We start from the raw sequence: 18979 nt of genomic DNA, 5'->3' as shown, positions 1-18979 counted from the left end.
GCGAACAAATATTACAGATTCCTAAAATTCAATAAAAACATAAACATGCATCTGTAACATGTCTTCAAACACGGTGTTGCCAGTAAACGTTACAAGCATTGAATAATTCTAGTGTTACCATATAATACAACGAAAATTAAAAAATAAACGGACGCAGCACAACAAGCACCTTGTAATCAATAGCATTTACATTAGAGTATTATATATTTAATTACAACTTTTTTTTGATAAATTTTCTCAATTATATTTTCATTATGAAAAAACTACACATGGCAGAGGAATTTCAACATTTTCACCTTAATTTAGGTCGGAATATCACAATATTAGACCGGAGACTGGCGACTGGCGTTAGTGCGCTCTCAGACACCTCCCCCGGTGGCACAACTCCCCCACAACAATTCCCCTTTTTGGACAACTCCCCCATTTGAACAACAACTCCCCCAGTCGCACAAAAATTCCCCCAAATGCACTAAAACCTGCTTGAGCACACTAACGCCCTCTACAACACCGCAACGCCCTCTCCAAACACCAACGAACAATAGAATACTATAAAATTAGCTTACGTACTGACAGCGCCGGATATCATTTGATATATCTCACTAAAAATATGTAATGAAACATTTTTTGTTTTAAAAAAACTATAAAAAGCACTTATAAAAGTTGCGCATGCGCATAAATAAACATAAAAAATTAAGTGGCACTTTAAAAATTAAACATTAAATTAAATTAAATCAAAAATGGCGGTCATTTGACAGATGTCGGTTTAAAAACTCCTCCAAAGTCGGTCACATTAAACTGGTTTAATCTATTTATTTGACGAACGAGAGAAGTTTGAAACGCGACCATAAGATAATCCAAAAACTACATCGTGATTTTAGAATTTACATGTCTTTTATAATCTGTAGTGCAATTTTCAATTGTTTTTTTAACTGGCAAGACTGGCACAATAAATGAAATTAATTATAGTTTTATATCAAGAGATATCCGGCGCGTTCAAAACTATCAAACATTAACACCTAGAGCACTAACGTGCTATAAGACACTTTTCATTAAAATTGTAATGATTCAAATTTCCCCAGGACCGAGTTTTAAGTCATCAAAATCATTAAAATACAAATTTCGGTCCATTAAATATAAAATTTAACACGATGGTTTAAGAAAAAACACGTCAAATACGTAACTCGCGTTTATCATTAACATTTTCATCATTAAAATTTTAATCATTAAAAATTTTAACATTAAAATTTTAATCATTAAAAATTTTAACATTAAATTTTTTAACATTCAAATTTTAATCATTAAAATTAACGTCGTAATTTTAAAATGATTTTTATCAAACCATTCTTTAATGAAAATAATAAATCTATTCATTAAAACATTGTTACATCTAGTTGATTGATAAAATTACCATATTTTTGACATAAACAGAAATATTCCAGATAAAGTAAAAATTAAATTCCTATATGCTATTAGCTAATAAGATAAAAATATATAGTATTGTTATAATTAAAAACATAATTGTTGATTCCTTAAAACATTTTTACTTGAAAGAAATTTAAATTCAATTATTTCAATTTATTTTGTATATTTCAATCATATTAAAAGTCAGTCCCGGGAAATTTGCTGATACAAAAACTGGCTCGAATTTATTTTGACAAAAACCCCCCACAGGATGTTCCTAAACAATAAAAAACGATACACCAAAACGTTAATTTAATTAAAATTTTAATCGGTTTTTCAACACTTAACCCTTTAAAACGCATTTCCTTTCAAATCCCATTAAAAATCACACAAATTTAATAAAATAAAAACACCTTACATAAAAAACTGTATAGAGCGAGCCAGATTTTGTACCAGTATATATTTCCGTGAATCCGCACACATGCCACAAAATAATCGTACCTCTTTTCCTTCACAAAGAAAGAACGAGACATTTAATTAAAGTATTACAAACACACTGTATAACCAGCATTTGAGTTGGCACGTCGAATTAAAGTGTATTCTTTTATTCCATGTGCCAACTCAAATGATAACCGCACTTAGACATTAACCGCCTTACAAGTAAACGAGGTATAAAGGTAAACTTAGGAATATTTGCTTATAGTAAGTTTAATTTTATACCGCATTTATTTGTAAGGCTGTAAATGTTGCTTTATAGCCAATTAGCAGCACTTAAACTGGACTGACAAACTGGCATGTTATTAACTGATGCCAGTGAGGTCATATCATTTGTAAAATTTTTTAGCTTTAATGGACGTATCCGACGTGTAACGTGGTTGTTGGCGTAATTTGGTTGTTGGCGTAATGTGGTTGTTGGCGTAATGTGGTTGTTGGCGTAATGTGGTTGTGGCGTAGTGTGGGTGTTGGCGTAGTGTGGCTGCATCAGTTGCGGTGCGGCGTGAGCGCCTTGTAGTCGTAGTTGCAGCCGTGCACCTCTGCGTAGCGGTGCGGCGCGCAGTAGGCGCCTCCGCAGCGGCAGCGGTGCTCCGTGGCCGCGCCGAGCCGCCGCCGGCAGACGCCGCAGCGCAGCCGCCGCAGCTTGTGCGGCTGCGGTTGCGGCTGCGGCTGCGGCTGCGGACACTGCGGCGTCAGCTCCAGCCGCTCGTCGCTCAGGTGTAAGTGCTCGCGGTTGCGGTGCCGGCTCAATGCGGGCAGGATTCTGCAAAAATAATGTCAATATTTTAAATATACAGTTATAGTTAAAAACGTTGATTTTTAAGCACAAGTAAGGATTCTGCTTGCATTGTATTATTTATTTGCATATACACACCGTGTGAACACATTATTATGTAATGTTACATGCAAAAATACTTATATATTTTTTTTAAATTGTCTATCAGGTTATCTCTGGTACGGCTAAGCAGATTTCAATGACCCTGTAACTAAAAGCTGAAGGGAAGCTGATGAACGCAAGAATAATATGTCTAATAATTGACTAAAACTAAAAACAAAATAACAATAGTACCTAACTAGTCTTGTTAATATTATAAATGCGAAAATTAGATGAAGGGGTAAATATTTGTTAGAGTTTGTAGCCTAAACGGCCGAACAGACCTTGATGAAATTTGGCATTGACGTAGAGGACAGTTTGGAAAGACACAGTCTACTTTTGTTCGGTGTGTTAGAAGAAACAAAACACTTGAATTCGCCAAAATGGCGAAGTTAGCCCATAGACATTCGCATTAGCGGATATTAATAGTGTTATAATACCTGTTCCGTGTGAGTGTCTCGAGGTCGGAGGTGGAGGCGGAGAGCGGCGCGGGCGGGCGGTGCGCGCCGCACGTCAGCTGCGAGCTGGAGCCGTAGCCGCGCCGCCACGCCCCCGCCCCGCCCACTGCGCCCGCGCCGCCCCCACCGCCACACCCCGCACCGCCCACTAACGCACCTGTACACACATCAATATTATAATATACGTATTTAATTGATACTGTCGCTGTAAACTCAGAGCAACACTTCTCGCCAGACCCAGGTTGCGCGCCAATCTATCCAAACTTCTAGTGACATTGACAGCTGTCAGCTAGGGACGTGACGTTTATGACGATAATCTAGAGTTGCGCCAATTCTACAGCACGGTAATAACATTATATAGCTTAGTAAAACTGATAACACGCTTATTGAAACCAGGTAAACTTGTATTATTAATTTAAAACTATACAAAATTCAAAGACAATATATGATATCGTCGGCCAGTATAGAAATAATTTCTCATTTTCAACGAATTCGATTAATTTTTAAAATGACTGTTTCGGGCGTTTTCAATGGGACCTAACGGTTTACAAATTATAAATAAAAATTAATACCGTATTTAGACGCGGGTAGGGGTGCGAGGGCGGGCGTGGGGGCGGCGCACTCCCGCACCACGCCCTCCTCGCTCTCACGCCCCTTCACCAGGATGGACCCCGCCAACGTCTCCGGTAACTTGAACCTGAAATGATCATTTAGAAATTACAAGATGTTATCTTTTACCCGCGTCTTAGTTTGGGAGAAATTAAAATATCAAAGTTATGTTTCAAGATATCTTCTACATCTGTGACTTTCATTGGGATCTGTTAAGTTAATTTGCAGAGAAAAGTAACAAACTTCTGCATTTATATAAAAAGATAAATTTGAATATAACCTTATTTTAAATATAAACTCATATTCGACATAAGTGACTAGCGCGTACCATCCTTCGACCACATCTTCACCTTGGTCTAGGTGGGATAGTGGTCAAGCGCTGGTTTTTGCAATTAAAAAAAAAAAGTGAGCATTAATGATTTGTTTTAGTCAATCTGCCCGGTCTAACCAAAACTAACTTAAAAAACCACATCAACAAATATTTCAATATGAAAAAGTCACAAAATACTTGTACACCTGTTACGCGTCTTTTCTTTATAAGAAACTGAAGGTATTGCTCGCGACTTTGCCCGCATGAAAATAAAAAAATAACAAAAAAAGCCTATGTTACTCGCTGATAAATTACCTTTCTAACGTTAAAAGAATTTTCTAAATCGGCCCTAGTAGTTTTTGAGTTTCAATACATACAAAAATACAAATCTTTGACGGAACAAACTGCGAATTTACCACAGAGTATTAATGACCTGTCTTTGTCGATCATGTTTGCAAATATTACATAATCTTTGACAGAGCAAACTTCGATTTCACCACAGAGTATCAAGGACCTGTGTTTGTCGAGCATGTCTGCAATATTACATAACCTTTGACAGAGCAAACTTCGAATAACCACAGAGTATCATTGACAAAACAAATTGCGAATTCACCACAGAGTATCACTAACCTGTCTGTATCGAGCGTGTCCGCGAGTGTGTCTGCGAGCGTGTCCGTGAGCGTGTCCGCGAGCGAGTGGTTGGAGTGCGCGCGCGCTCGTATCGGCGGCAGCAGCGTGTAGCGGTCGTAGGCGCGGTCGTAGGCGCAGGCGCAGTCGCAGTCGTAGCGCTTGTAGCACTCGTAGCCGTCCTCCAGCAGACTGGGCACGGAGAGCGTCTCCTCGCTTCTCGTCTTCTGGATATCTACTTGATCACCTAAAAGTAAAAAATATGAATTATTTCTATTAACTTAAATATTATTGTATACTAGCTGTTCCCCTGCGACTTCATCCGCATAAAACTATGAAAATTTTATTTTATTGTTTATATGTGTCAAATTATCCAATGCAAATGTCAAAATGACATGACGCTGACAAACCATGGCAACTTTACTTGTTTCTTTCCCACATTAGGGTTTTTTTTCCAAAATATTTACCCCTAAGTTTTAGGGCGTAAAAATATATAGCCTGAAGCGTGATGTAAGTGTAGGGTTTTTCATTAAAAAAAGAATTATTTAAAAATATGCCATAATTGCTTACATCTTAGGCAACAAAGAAGTGTGTGACAGTAGATAAGTATAGATAGAAGAGACATTATTTTGTACCACAAGTGTTTGATTCTACCTATCTATATAAAACACACGCACTTGTTATACATGATGTAAGTAATCATAGTATATTTTTTAATAATTCTTTTTTTTAATAAAAAGCCTTACCCTTTCGACAAGGTTTAGGATATATATTGTCACGCTATTTAACTTAGAAGGTGAGTAAATTGGAAATAAAAGCTCTGGGAGAAAGAGACAAAAACTGCAAGCCAATAACAACAAGAAAAATGGCATTGATTACTTAAATTATCTGCCAAAGGCAAGAGGTTTTGTTGTCATTTGAGCGGTCAAATATTGGGATTATTCCCAACCGTCTCCCCGTTGTGTCCCCCACAGGGGGACAGACGAGAAAATAGTTTCACCCGTCCCACCTTTTACACCCACTATCACCAATAAGCTGACAGATAGAACCATTAAGAAATAAAATAAGTTCCAACCTTCCCACCGTCGCAAAAGGTAGTATGTATGATACGTTTAATTCTAATCTGTTTCCACGTGGGGACAGAGCGAGGTGACGGATGTGAATGTAAATAATAAAAATAATTTATTACAATGTCAATTTTACCGTATCAAATTGAACCATGAACGATATTATATGAAGTTATGACGTAATCACCATTTATGACGCTAATTTCAGAATAAAAGGCTGTGTATTATGACGTAATAACCTGGTCTGTGGGGAGCGCGTCTCCTGTGCAGGGAGAGGGACTCCATGCGGCGGCGCAGGTCCAGCATCTTGCCCATAGTGACCGCGTTCTCCGGCAGCGCGCCCGCGCCCGCGCCCCCGCCCCCGCCACCGCCCGCGCACTCGTCGTCCTCGTGCTCCACCAGGTGCGACAGGGACGACGAATCTGAACGCAAAGTTAAACAAAGATGGAGATAGTCGTTTCGATGCGTAACAAAAACTAACGCTGTTTATTTCACAACTAGCTGTTGTTCGCGACTTCGCCTGCGTCAAATTAGGTAAATAGTGAAAACATAGTCTATGTTACTCAGTGGTAATGTAACTTTTTAATGGTGCAAGAATTTTCGAAATCTGTTGTTTTTGAGTTATTCCAATACATACAAAAATACATAAATACAAATTATTCCCCTTTATAATCTGGTGTAGATGAAATGTAATTTAATGTCGTCGTTAAATTGATTAGTTAAGCAATTGACCCTATTTACATCAAAGTTAAGCGTTTCCGTCAAGATACGATAAAAAATTGTAAAAACCATTAGAAATAAAAAACTTATTTGTAGTTGCTGGAAGTTTTTTTTCTTTATTTTTTACTCAACCGATAATGACTGTAGACTATACCGGTCAACTTTTTCTAGGTTATAACATATCATTTGACTCGTACTTTTCCCGTATGTTAATAGTATAACAATGCTCACATTTAGCATGGTCCAGCGGAGAGAATGTACCGTCCCTGTTCTCGCGCATGCGCACCATGTTGACGCGCTCACCGTCGCGGAACACCAGCACGGCCACCTTGCACTCCCCACCACCACCACTACCACCCTCGCTGCTCCACTCTAAGTCGTCTCTGTAACATTATAAAAATACAGAAGTGGTAGCAGTGAAGGGAAACATCAAAATGCAACCTGCACATATCAGTGAATTCAAATATATGTGTGAAGTCAACCAACCTTCTGTGCAGCATGACATAGCCATGTCACCCTAACTTAGAGTACTCCGAACCCCTCAGTGGAGATTTATAGTGAGCTGGTGATGATGATGAAGTGTCACATTAATGCCCACACTTCAAGTACAATAAAACATACTGTAAATATCTTGAAAGTCAAACTTTTAGTTTGACTAATGTGTATAAAAAATACAGAGTGTGCAAGATTCGAAATAAGTATTTTTAGGCCCAGTTCCACTGTTAAAGTAATATTTAGTAAACTCACCTATCAGGAGGAGGTATCTCGGGTGGTGGAGGCCTGCGCGTGGTGACGGGACCGCCGCGGAGTGCCAGCACGAGACGAAGGCGTGCGCCCGCTGCCACGCCATGGTCACGTAGCGATGCGCCATCAGCCAACTCCCGTAAGTTGTATACTAAATGCTGCTGGGATACTGGGATACCTGGAAACATCATTAAAAAAAAATAAGTCAAATTTTTTATACCATAATATGACAAACAGGCAAGTAGCCAGTATTCCCCAAATCAGCGATGCAACCACTGCTTTGATATCTATATTTACAGTTATATTGTTTTTAATTACAGACCTTTAATAATCAGAGGCGACAGGAAATCTAGTATTTAACAACATACCTGTTTTGTTTTACAACACACAATAAAATAACAATCATTCTTTAGTATACAAGTATAGTAAAACAGGAAATAGGCAATACTTGGCATAGATATAAACACAAGTGTTGTAACAGTGTGACAATGAATCACAAGGCTGGCGCAAGGCCAGGAGAAAACACCTGCCACATCACATATAAAAATACACAAAAGATTGGCTAATCGGGAATTGCATCATTTTTTAAATGCAAGCATAGCAAGATCTAAAAATGCCGCATTAAATGAGGGCAGTCTATAGTTATTCTAGGTCTCCAATACTAAATTTTAAATGAATAATTTTTTTTTTTATTATTATACATATTTTCTCTATATTAAGATTCTAAGGAGTTTGAGGCATGTATTCCATAGAAGTAACATTTATGTATAATTCCATGTATAAAACAAAAACTGGTTCATTTTTATCTAGATCAAGTTAAACATATGTGATATTTTTTAAATGTCATTTAATTCCATTGTTTACCGTCCTTGTAAGCAATCAAACAAATGATTATATTGTACAAACATTCTTAACCATAAATGTAGGTATTTATATAACATCACAAGCATTGAACATATATTTAACTATGACTCACTAAGAGAAATATGTATCAAAACAAAATAAAAGGAAAGGTGACACAAAACTTAATAAAAAAAAAAACAATTATTTGGTACTTTATCACATTGTTTCACTGTGAGTTTAACTTGGAAAACAAGTTCTTAAACACATTTTTACAATCTAAAAAAAAATTTCATCCCTTTCATTTACCTTCAACAAATAGAGACAACAGTTCTTGTGACAATGAGTACTTGGCATACCTTAACCATCTTTCCATCTTTATCCTACTCTATTCTAAGTTCTAAGGTCTACATACCAGGATTAAGTTCTCCAGGTTTATCTTCTGTCATCACTCCCTTCTTGATCACACACCTTTCACACAATCCATCCATCTCTTTCTAGGCCTACCTCTACTGTAAATCCACACTCATTATTATTTGTCTTGATACACATGATTCATCCCTCCTCATAACATGCCCAAACCATACTAACACAGTATATGTTATGGATAGTTATATCTTACTAATATAAATGCAAAACTTTAGATGTGTGGATAGATGTTTTTTAGAGTGTCTCTGGAATGGGTCAATGGATCTGAATGAAATTTGGCACAGTTGTAGAAGAATACATAGGCTTTTTAAGCAAACACCTTGGACTGGAGACCACTTCAATATTTCTAATGTTACACACATTAAACTAAAAGTTGTTGCATTCCAAAATAAGGGGTTTTTATATATCTCAGACTGACTATTTTTAACATGGTTTTATTTTATTTGTTACCTAATATTATGTTAAGAATGTGAGCAGTAATTGGATGCAGTTAATCCTCTCAGATGCCTTAGAACTGAATGATGACCCTGATATAATGTAAAATTTATGACCTCACATCACTGAGGGTAGTATATCAGGATTTAGAAGATTTTAAACAATTTTTATATATAAATTCATGTTACACCATAAGTTTCCACTGGTAAAACACAGTAAGTAATATTTAAGTAGTGTAAGTTATATTTAGATTAAAGAGGTATCTTTTTATGTACTCTAAAGGGGTAGATAGAGGTAAAAATAAGTTGTCCTAATGTCCTACAACAAAGTTGAAAAGTTTTTTAGATAAAAAATGTATGGACTTTGTACACATTCCTTAATAAAGTGAACATCACTTATAAAACAGCTAACTTATAACATTGATTGTAATGTATTTATAACTTATATAAGTTTAAGGAAAAAAAATTGTATACAAAAAAACTAATCCAATAAGTGTAACTTTAGTATACATGTTTGACATTTTGTAGGACATATTTATTATACAAGTGAGTCATATTGTTATCTTGTTGAGATCAGTAATATTTGGGCAACAGTCACCAATTACCAGGGATCAATTAAGGATTTGGCTAAACCAATTGACGTCTTCCAAAGTTCAATGTTAAGGCACTTTAAAAAGAAAAGAAATAAAAAAGTTGTGTAATAGATGAAGGTGCAGCTTACCTTCCACCCGAAATATCTTCGATTTAATAGCAAATATAGTATCAGAAGGAGATACTGTCATTTCGAAAGCCGTACCCGTAAGGGTCTCCACCAATACCTCCATAGTGGGCTGACTTGGACCATCCTCTTGGAAACCTTTCGATCTATTGGACAGTCTCTCAGGGTATCCATGTTGTGACATTTCACACGCGGTACACAACCAAATCTATCTACGCAACATTGTAATTCCGAGAAATGTATACCACTTAAATTATGATAAAATATATAGCCACAGTTCTTGAACAATCACTTGATGACGATGTAAACATGTGTTTGTTCGTTGCTAAGTGGTAACATCAAACCCTATATTTGGTGGAACACAAAGAAAATTTTAAAACTTTAAACTATTATAATTATAACAAAAATAATATTACACAAACAACGATTGAACTGAATGTATGAAATGTAAGAAAGAATAAGAACTTTTTTCGCACAGAGCACAGACAACAAAAAATTTAGAGTTGGCTAAAACACAGATACAAAAATGAAAGGAATGAATGACAGAATTAGCATAGACAAGAGGTTATTTTTTGTATTGCATTGAGTTGTTTAACACCAGACAGGGACAAAACAAAACTTGAATTTCCAGGTCTATGTGCTTTGTATAAACGAGAAAATACGAGTTTTCCAGTAACGGAGCTGTTTAATTAACCCTGTTTTACTTTTTTCTTGACGGAAAAACCACAGATTACTAAATCGAGAAATCGGAAATGAACTATCATTCAACTTTTCATTCACAATTGTCTATGGTCTTAGTTTCTTTTCCGTCGTTCTTCGTTTACAGTGAAGGAGGTTAGAAATATGGTGCGTAACATTTTATTAAAAATAAAGCATTAAACCATTTTAAAGTGATTGTAAACTGTTATCATAACATACATAGTGTTAATGTAAAAACCTGTAATCTTGTTATGGCTTTTGATGATAGATAGGTGTTAGTTTGTCATGGCGGCACAACCCGAACATGTGGCTTCAAAGTAAAATTCTGGTTACAGACTCGCAAACGCCGCAATGGAGGACGCGCCAAGCACGGCCGTGGCCACGTTAAGGCCGTAAGGTGCACAAACTGCGCGCGATGCGTGCCCAAAGACAAAGCCATCAAGAAATTCGTGATCAGGAACATTGTTGAGGCGGCTGCCGTCAGAGATATCAATGAAGCCTCCGTTTATACTTGTGAGTATAACAACACATTATAAGTAATTTAGTATTAAAAATGAGTTAAGACTAGTGTACCTGTCAGAAGAAATGATACGGGTTAGAATAAGGTTTATTCTGGCTGTTTATCCATAACAAGCCTATTTGACCGTGGATTTCCACTGCTGAAACACGTGTAACACAACATATTGATATCTCTCTCACTCCCATTGGAAGAGAAATGACAACAATGTTTTTGCAAGGGTTTTTGATAGAAGCCTACATTAAAGATTACTTCTAATTAACGCTAAAATCCTTTAACCATTCCTTATTCTGAATTTTACAGGACTTGTAAATATTAGTGATTATTATAATATTCTTTATAATTATTTATTCTATATTCTATATATATATTATATATATTCTATATAATTATTCAATTAACAAGAACAAATATAGTAAAATCAAGTTCAACCATAAAATTGTGTTGCTGTCAAGATATATGATATAATGTTAGTTAATAATTTTTTATATTTCTGCAGCATTCCAGCTCCCCAAGCTGTACGCCAAGTTGCATTACTGCGTGTCATGCGCTATCCACAGTAAAGTTGTGCGTAACAGATCCAAGAAGGACAGGCGTATCCGTACACCGCCCAAGAGCACCTTCCCCAGGGATATGCAGCGCCCACAGAATGTGCAGAGAAAGTGATTTACTTTAATTAATAAAAATATAAAAAGTTACATTGTTGTTTTATTTTATAGTCTATATGGACTTCTAGAATGTACATCTGTGACTTTCAGTGAGATTGAATGAGTGGAAATATGTAGTAACATCTATCCATCCAAACTTTTGTAATTTAAATTAAGTTTTTTAAGTCCAATGTTTAATTTTAGAGACAATATAAACAGAAAACGTTGAATGGCAATTTACATGATAATATTTTGACCTGAATCTCTCAAAACTGTATGTCTGGACAGGGAAAAACTGGTAATTCATACCTACTTGATTTTCGCCATTTAGGCGCTGCTCTTAGATTGATAGTGGAAGTGAGGAATAAACCTATTAATATAAATGTAAAAGTGTAGATGGATGTTAGCTAGAGTTTATAGCCTAAAAGATTGTATTCTTGATGTATAGCATAATGTATAGGACATGTAAGAAAATCTGGAAGAACACAGGTTACTTACATTTTGATGCCAGCGGACAAAGTCGCGGGCCAACGCTAGTCTAATAATAAGGATGGTAGTTAATAACGTTAAAAAACACTTTAAATTTAGGATGAAGCAAAAACAGCCTTCCAACCTATCCACTGTACTCTTGATATATAGAAACTGTCAAACTTCAATAAATCTGTTATTTAACAGATATGCTAATAGAAAATCTTCCCATTGAAATGGAAAACAGCAAATTAAACTTATAATTAAAATAAAAACAACGTTTTTTATTATATTTTTATTCTAGCTAGCATATTACAAGTAAGGCAAGGACTACCTACTGACATTCCCGCTTACAACTAAAAAACATTGCCAATACATATCTTTAGTAAAAAATATATTAAAGTAATATAGTACACAAAAGTTTTCCAGATGCTCAGTATTCACATAGTACATTAAATGTATGGGATTTCGTGTATCCCACTATTGTGGGTCAAAATGCGTGAATTTACTATTGCGGAAATTTTTAAATTTCAGAGTAAGTTATGCATTAATTTTAAACTGGACAGTTAAAAAGTGTAAACAAATTTTACCTACATATTTAACTGTACAATTGAACCTAAAAGTGTGTGTGTCTTGAACATTTTAACATATAAAGTACATAATATCTCTTATAACTTAATTGTTACTTTTTGCATTTAGAAAGTGCATCAGAACTTTATGTGCAAATTGAAAGATTTTCATGAAATTATAAATTTATTTCGAAAACTACAATTTAAAAAAAATGTACCTACAGCTTGTTATATATGATATGTAGATAAGAAAAATTTAATTCAAATTGCATTAGAATTCATATTAGTTAAGATGGCACCCAATAAAATGCTGTAAAAACCAAATTTTCGAAAATACGATAGCATAATAAAAACTAAATTAATATATTGAAATGAAAAAATACAAATTTTAGGTTTTTGCATTGAATGAATACTACTTACAAAAATTTCATTTTTCAGTTCATTAAAAAGTTTTTAAATGTTGCCATTAAAGTTGTCAGAAAAAAAACTACTTTAAACTGAATTATTAGATGCTGAAGAGTGTGGTATTTGAAAATATTACCTAAAATCTATATTACACTTTTAAAAACATTATCAAGTATAGATAAAATTCTACAAGACAAGACCAACAGTCTACAAACATTGATTATGGACCTTTAATTTTGTATATAGTCTGTGGCAGCTTGGCCATGGTCGGTTTGTCCACAGATTCTAGAGCATGCTTCAGATTCTTTTCAAACACCTTCTTAGCGTCACAGAAACCTTGCTTAGTTTTGCCGAAGGAATTGGGTCCTGCTGATGTTGGTGTCTCCCTGCATTAAATAAGACAAACTATTTTAACAATCTTTACAATGTCTATAATACAAAAAAATTATAAATGAATGAATGAATGATGAAATATGAGTTGTTTGACTGGATCCTTTCCTTAGTTAAGATATCTCCATCTAATTATAGTAATATTACATAGGAAAGATTGGTATTATTGTTTGTAAGTAATAAACTCTAAAATTACTGCACCAATTTTAAAAAAATAAATTAGAAAGCTACAATTACTATATTCAAGGTTTTTTAAAATTCCAAGCATACAAATGTGGACAAAATTTATTTATTATAAAGTAAAATTGATGTTCAACACCCATTTATAACTTAATAGTAATCACATAAATCTTAAAACAAGTATAAATTACCTTCCGATATTTCTCATCCTCATGCGGGCCTCCGCCGGCATCTCTTCAGGTTCCTCATCATCATCATCAGCATTGAACACTGATGCAACTGAAGGCTTTGCATTACCAGGAGCCTTAGATGACATTCCCAGTGTCATCTTAATGGGTGCTTTAGGTTTGGTGAAGCCAATAGAAATCTTACTGATGCGTGGAGGTGGTGGCGGTGCTGGCACTTCTTCATCAGATTCCTCCCATTTGTCTACAGTACTTTGTTTATCTAAAATTGAACGAGATGATTGATTGATTGAGATGCGACTTTGATATTGTATGTTAAATTTACTTTAGAGTTAATAATGTTTATTTAGTTGTCAGGACATCTCAAATTCTTTTCCAATCACAACAGCAAACATAACTTTAATGTTTAAAAGTAGCATGTATTGTATTGCTTTAAATTCAGACAGAATACAAGCTACAAATTATAAGTGTATTATTTCGTATATAACATTAAGATAAAAGCATTCAAATGCAATTATAACTTGTGAGATGATTGTAAGTAGTCTCCCGTTGTCTCTTACCTCTATGTTCCCGACTTCTAGAATCTTCTCTTGCATCCCAACGCCCGGTGTGCGGTGACCTCCGCTTCGGAGATCGAGACCGAGACCTCGACCGCCGCCTCTCCCTGCCCGCTCTAGAATCATCACGCGCGGATCGAGTTGACCCTGCCAATGCGAAAACACTGGCAAAGATAAATAAAATATATGCATTTTAGTAATAACATCTAGTGAATAAGTTTTTTTCCTCTTTTGGAATAATTTAAGGGGGCCTTACGAAATACATTCGAATACCTTTGTAGATGCGATCGCTCATTTTGTTCTTTATATATTAACTGTCCTCGTTTTATTTGGTAATAAACTGGCCTAAGTAAACATTTCTTTATCTAAGATATATAAGAACTGCGTTTTACACGAAATTGGAAAGAAGTTGAAAAGTCAATCCAAAACTCAAACGTCAAACAAATGTCATCGCCATGTTTGATTTATTTTAATTAAAAAAAAAAAGTCTTAAGACGATGACATCTTGCGCACTTATTGTTTAATGTTTAAAGTTGAATTTTTTATTTTAGTTTCACTTTAGCTTTTCATTTTTATTAAAATAATCTGTTACCACTTTAATACACTGAGCAATCATAAATTAGTAAACTTATCAAATAATATCCATTATTTTGATCAATCGATGTCTGTGTCTTTGACAGCTGGACAGCTGATTTGAAATAAAACATTAACTTTATTTCAAAAAGATTATAGGTTAGGTTTTACTAATAATAGTTCTTTTTTGGTTAATTTATGCAATTATTTAAATAAAGAAAGATTAAAGTCAACTTCAGCAATATGTTTTCTCTCCGATGGTCTACACTTCTAACAAAACAGTATCTTTATCCGTCTTACCTGTGCAGATGTAACTCTAACAAAACTCGTCTTGACTTGAAAGAAAAGTTGAAAAAAGGGCCTGATTTAAAAGATTTTATTCTAGCTTCCTCCGGAATTAAGGAACCCACAGATTTAGATCCTCCAGAAATACCTTACTTATCAAATATTCATAAAACAGAGACGAGAAAAGTTTTCTTCGATGTATATGGTTGTCAGATGAACCTTAACGATACTGAAATTGTGTGGTCTATTTTGAAGAAGAGTGGATTCCAGAAGACGGAGTTAGAGGAGGAAGCCGATATATTCCTCGTTATGACGTGCGCAATTAGAGAAGGCGCTGAAAGCAAGATTTGGCATCGCTTAGATCATTTGCGTGGATTCAAAAGGCGACGTGCGATTTCGAAACATAACAAAAAACCAGTAAAAATCGGTATATTAGGCTGTATGGCGGAGCGATTGAAGGAGAAGTTAATCGAAAAGGAAAAAGCTGTAGATGTTGGTAATTTTTTCAAAGATTAATTTCAGCTTTTATTTGATGTAATTAGCATTATAATTATTGTTAGTTAAAAATACTTTAGACTCAAAAATAAATTAATAGTAGGGTTGCCAACAGGGATACAGCAGCTGTAAAAATCAAGCCAATAAGGTTTACAAAAGCTTGTGACCCTGTGAATTGGATAAGGCCTAGTAGGTGTATATTTTAATTTTGTTACCAGTGGCTGGACCTGACAGTTACCGAGACTTGCCAAGGCTACTGGCGCTGACGGAGAGTGGGCAGACAGCTGTCAATGTATTGCTTTCACTGGATGAGACATATGCTGATATTATGCCAGTCAGCTTGAACCAGAATAATGTCTCTGCATTTGTGTAAGTTTTACCTGGATATTAAAGGTTGGGTAAAACAATTATGATTTGCCTTAATTGTATCTAGAAGATAGGCAACTGATAATGTTGTAGTCTTTAAAAGATCCAGAACTCCTAATTACTCAGAGATTTTAGGAGAAGAAATCTTACAGTAAAAAGTCTTAAAATTAAGCTACAATTTCTTAATTGTTAATGTAGCATAAGTGTAATTATACAAATTAAGCGAAAAGGACTATGCAGATAATTGGCCACAAAGCTAGTGGTGTAGGAAACAGTGGCATAGGCCTATAATAATGTAAGGAACACCCTTAGTGTCTAACTCTGAGTGTTAATCTGTTTTCAGTTCAATAATGCGTGGTTGCGACAACATGTGTACTTACTGCATAGTGCCATTCACAAGAGGTCGAGAGAGATCAAGACCAGTTACTTCTCTTCTAGAAGAAGTCAGACATTTGTCGGGAAGAGGTGTGAAAGAGGTCACCTTGTTGGGGCAGAATGTTAACAGTTATAGAGATATTACTCAACAGTCTGAACCAGCGGCCACACAGTTAGCTAAAGGTAAACTATAGATTTATCCCGACTTTGTCTATGGAGTTAAGAAATCTACTAATTTTGTCTATGTGACTCAGTGATAAATTAGCTTCCTAATAGTAAGAGATTTTTTAAAATCAACCCAGTTGTTTCTGTGTTTCTTAATTACAAGCAATAATACAAATTTTTCCTCTCTGTAATATACATATAGATTTTTTTAATAAAATCTATCATACTGTTTACTAATATAATGTGAAAGGTTAAATGGATGTTTGAGAGTTTGTGGCCTAAATGTTTCAATGGATTTAAATGAAAGTTGGCATAGATGTAGAGTGCAGTCTGAAAGAACACATTAGCTACTAGTTTTTTTTTAATTCAACGCGGACAGAGTTGTTGGTGAAAGCTAGTATGCTAAAATAAAAATTATACAAACAATAATTACCTTTATACAGGCTTCAAAACAGTATACAAGAGTAAGAAAGGTGGCCTAAGATTTGCAGATCTATTAGACAAGGTGTCTGCTATTGATCCCGAAATGAGAATAAGGTTCACTGCCGCACATCCTAAAGATTTCCCTGATGAGGTTTGTATTTCAAAATGACATACTTTTTAATACAAGTAAGACTAAGTGTAGGGCTTTTTATTATAAAAATAACTATTTAAAAATATTTTGTGATTGCGGACATCCTATATAACAAATGTGTGATTCTTTTTTATATTAGTACAGAATGGTGAAGGGGAAAGGGACTAAAATCCTCCATCATTCATTTAGAGTGTACATGGAATTGCTCCCACTTTACATTGCACCTATTTGACATTTGTTGGCGTCTACCAGTGTTAAGTTAAAAGCGATGTAATTAGGTCTTTATGGTCTAGGTATTAGATGTGATATCAGAGAGGCCTAACATCTGCAAACTGCTGCACCTGCCTGCGCAGAGCGGCTCCAGCTCCGTGCTGGAGAGGATGAGGCGAGGATACACAAGGGAGGCCTATTTGGAACTTGTAAAGACCGTTAAAGAGAAGATACCAGGTGGTGAGTGTATAATATTTGACCTACCCACAGTTTTCTTACCTTATTTGATTATTGTCCTATGCATTTCTTTGATTAGAACATCTCTAATATTCAATTTCCCATTGAAATGAACAAAGAATATTTAATACCATGTAAAAAAAATTACATTATGAATCGTAATTAGATCTTAGTTTTATAAACTTTTCCAGTTGGATTATCAACGGATATGATATGTGGCTTCTGCGGCGAGACGGAGTTAGAATTTCAAGAAACATTGTCATTAATGGAAATAGTTGATTATAATATAGCATTTTTATTTCCATATAGTATGCGAGAGGTGAGTTTATATTAGTTAAATTTGTTACCATTAATTTTATTTACATTTTTAAGACTTGAAAATTGTAAAATCCTGCTCGAAGGACCATTTGTTAATATGGTTAATATTACGAGTTTCTTGTATTAATTTGAAATCAGAAGCAAAATGTTTAGATGTGCCCATGTAGATTTATTTATAATAAAATGTTTTAAATGTTGTTTTACGTAGAAAACCGCAGCATATCGTCGTTACAAAGACGATGTACCGGAGGAAGTGAAGAAAGACCGTCATAATAGAATGCTAGAAATTTACAGAAGGAAATGTCAGATATTAAACGAAGCTGAAATTGGGAAAGTACATCTAGTACTAGTTGAGGGTAGATTGAAAAAAACTGGCCAAATGATGGGTAGAAATGAATTTTATATCAAAGTTGTTTTTGATCAAACGGATATTTTATCAGAAGATGGCGGAAAACGATTAGTAAAACCTGGAGATTATGTTGCGGTGAAAATAACCTCGGCCAGGTCTTCTGTGATGAGTGGAATTCCTCTACATCACACTACTATACGAGACTTTTATAAAGAAATGAGTTGGAGTGAACGAAGTTCAAGACCATAGAGTAAAACAAGTCATTCAATTTGACAGTTCATTTAAGCACTAGAAGAAAATTAGATTTCTAAGATTATTCCCAATCTTCATCCCACGTGGGGACGGATAAAAATAAAAAGTTTCATCCGTCCCACGTTTTGCGACGAGGGGACGGTTGGAACTTATTTTATTTCTTAACGGATCCATCTGTCACCTTATTGGTGATAGAGGGAGTAAAAGGTGGGACGGATGAATTATTTTATTCCCATCTGTCCCCGTGGGGACAGATTGGGGCGACGGTTGGGAATAATCCGATTTCTAAAGTAATTTTCATGAAATTGTAATTATATACTTATGTTTTATAGTTAAGTTTAGTATTATTAAGCAAAAATAAATGTTTTTTTCAAATACGGTTTTTTATTTACGTCTGTTTTTTAAAGTTTTTTTTTTAATATATTTGCTACAAAAAG

The 18979-nt window shown here is 35.0% G+C and overlaps 4 protein-coding genes across 5 annotated transcripts; 2 read left to right on the top strand and 2 right to left on the bottom strand.

Moving 5' to 3' along the window:
• Nucleotides 1-1516: 1516 nt before the first annotated feature.
• Nucleotides 1517-10197, bottom strand: LOC106105256. 2 transcript variants are annotated; one of them, XR_001225722.1, is made up of 9 exons: nt 9730-10197; nt 7309-7483; nt 6793-6944; nt 6081-6263; nt 4778-5021; nt 3801-3925; nt 3211-3385; nt 2324-2659; nt 1517-2272 (listed from the first exon to the last, which is right to left on the bottom strand). XR_001225722.1 is itself a non-coding variant. In XM_013285540.1 (8 exons), the coding sequence occupies exons 1-8, from the start codon at nt 9908-9910 to the stop codon at nt 2383-2385; spliced, it is 1512 nt and encodes a 503-aa protein (XP_013140994.1). In that variant the 5' UTR covers nt 9911-10197; the 3' UTR covers nt 1517-2382. The 2 variants fall into 2 exon arrangements, 1 of the variants encoding a protein (XP_013140994.1); XM_013285540.1 differs by having other exon boundaries at nt 1517-2659.
• Nucleotides 10198-10465: 268 nt separating this feature from the next.
• On the top strand, nt 10466-11640 carry LOC106105097 (40S ribosomal protein S26). Its single transcript, XM_013285325.1, has 3 exons — nt 10466-10572; nt 10761-10938; nt 11442-11640. The coding sequence occupies exons 1-3, from the start codon at nt 10570-10572 to the stop codon at nt 11606-11608; spliced, it is 348 nt and encodes a 115-aa protein (XP_013140779.1). The 5' UTR covers nt 10466-10569; the 3' UTR covers nt 11609-11640.
• A 1390-nt stretch (nt 11641-13030) lies between these two features.
• On the bottom strand, nt 13031-14797 carry LOC106105102 (PEST proteolytic signal-containing nuclear protein-like). Its single transcript, XM_013285330.1, has 4 exons — nt 14617-14797; nt 14347-14490; nt 13793-14048; nt 13031-13417 (listed from the first exon to the last, which is right to left on the bottom strand). Exons 1-4 carry the CDS (start codon nt 14636-14638, stop codon nt 13252-13254), a joined length of 588 nt encoding a protein of 195 aa, XP_013140784.1. The 5' UTR covers nt 14639-14797; the 3' UTR covers nt 13031-13251.
• A 270-nt stretch (nt 14798-15067) lies between these two features.
• Nucleotides 15068-18911, top strand: LOC106105095 (CDK5 regulatory subunit-associated protein 1). Its single transcript, XM_013285322.1, has 7 exons — nt 15068-15697; nt 15915-16065; nt 16406-16620; nt 17046-17176; nt 17470-17626; nt 17815-17942; nt 18150-18911. The coding sequence occupies exons 1-7, from the start codon at nt 15160-15162 to the stop codon at nt 18537-18539; spliced, it is 1710 nt and encodes a 569-aa protein (XP_013140776.1). The 5' UTR covers nt 15068-15159; the 3' UTR covers nt 18540-18911.
• Nucleotides 18912-18979: the final 68 nt, after the last annotated feature.

This window comes from Papilio polytes, unplaced genomic scaffold (genome assembly GCF_000836215.1).
Source record: "Papilio polytes unplaced genomic scaffold, Ppol_1.0 DF823177.1, whole genome shotgun sequence".
NCBI classification, from domain to species: Eukaryota; Metazoa; Arthropoda; class Insecta; order Lepidoptera; family Papilionidae; genus Papilio; species Papilio polytes.
Note: the sequence above shows the minus strand (reverse complement) of the source record. Positions and strands in the feature narration are given on the sequence as shown.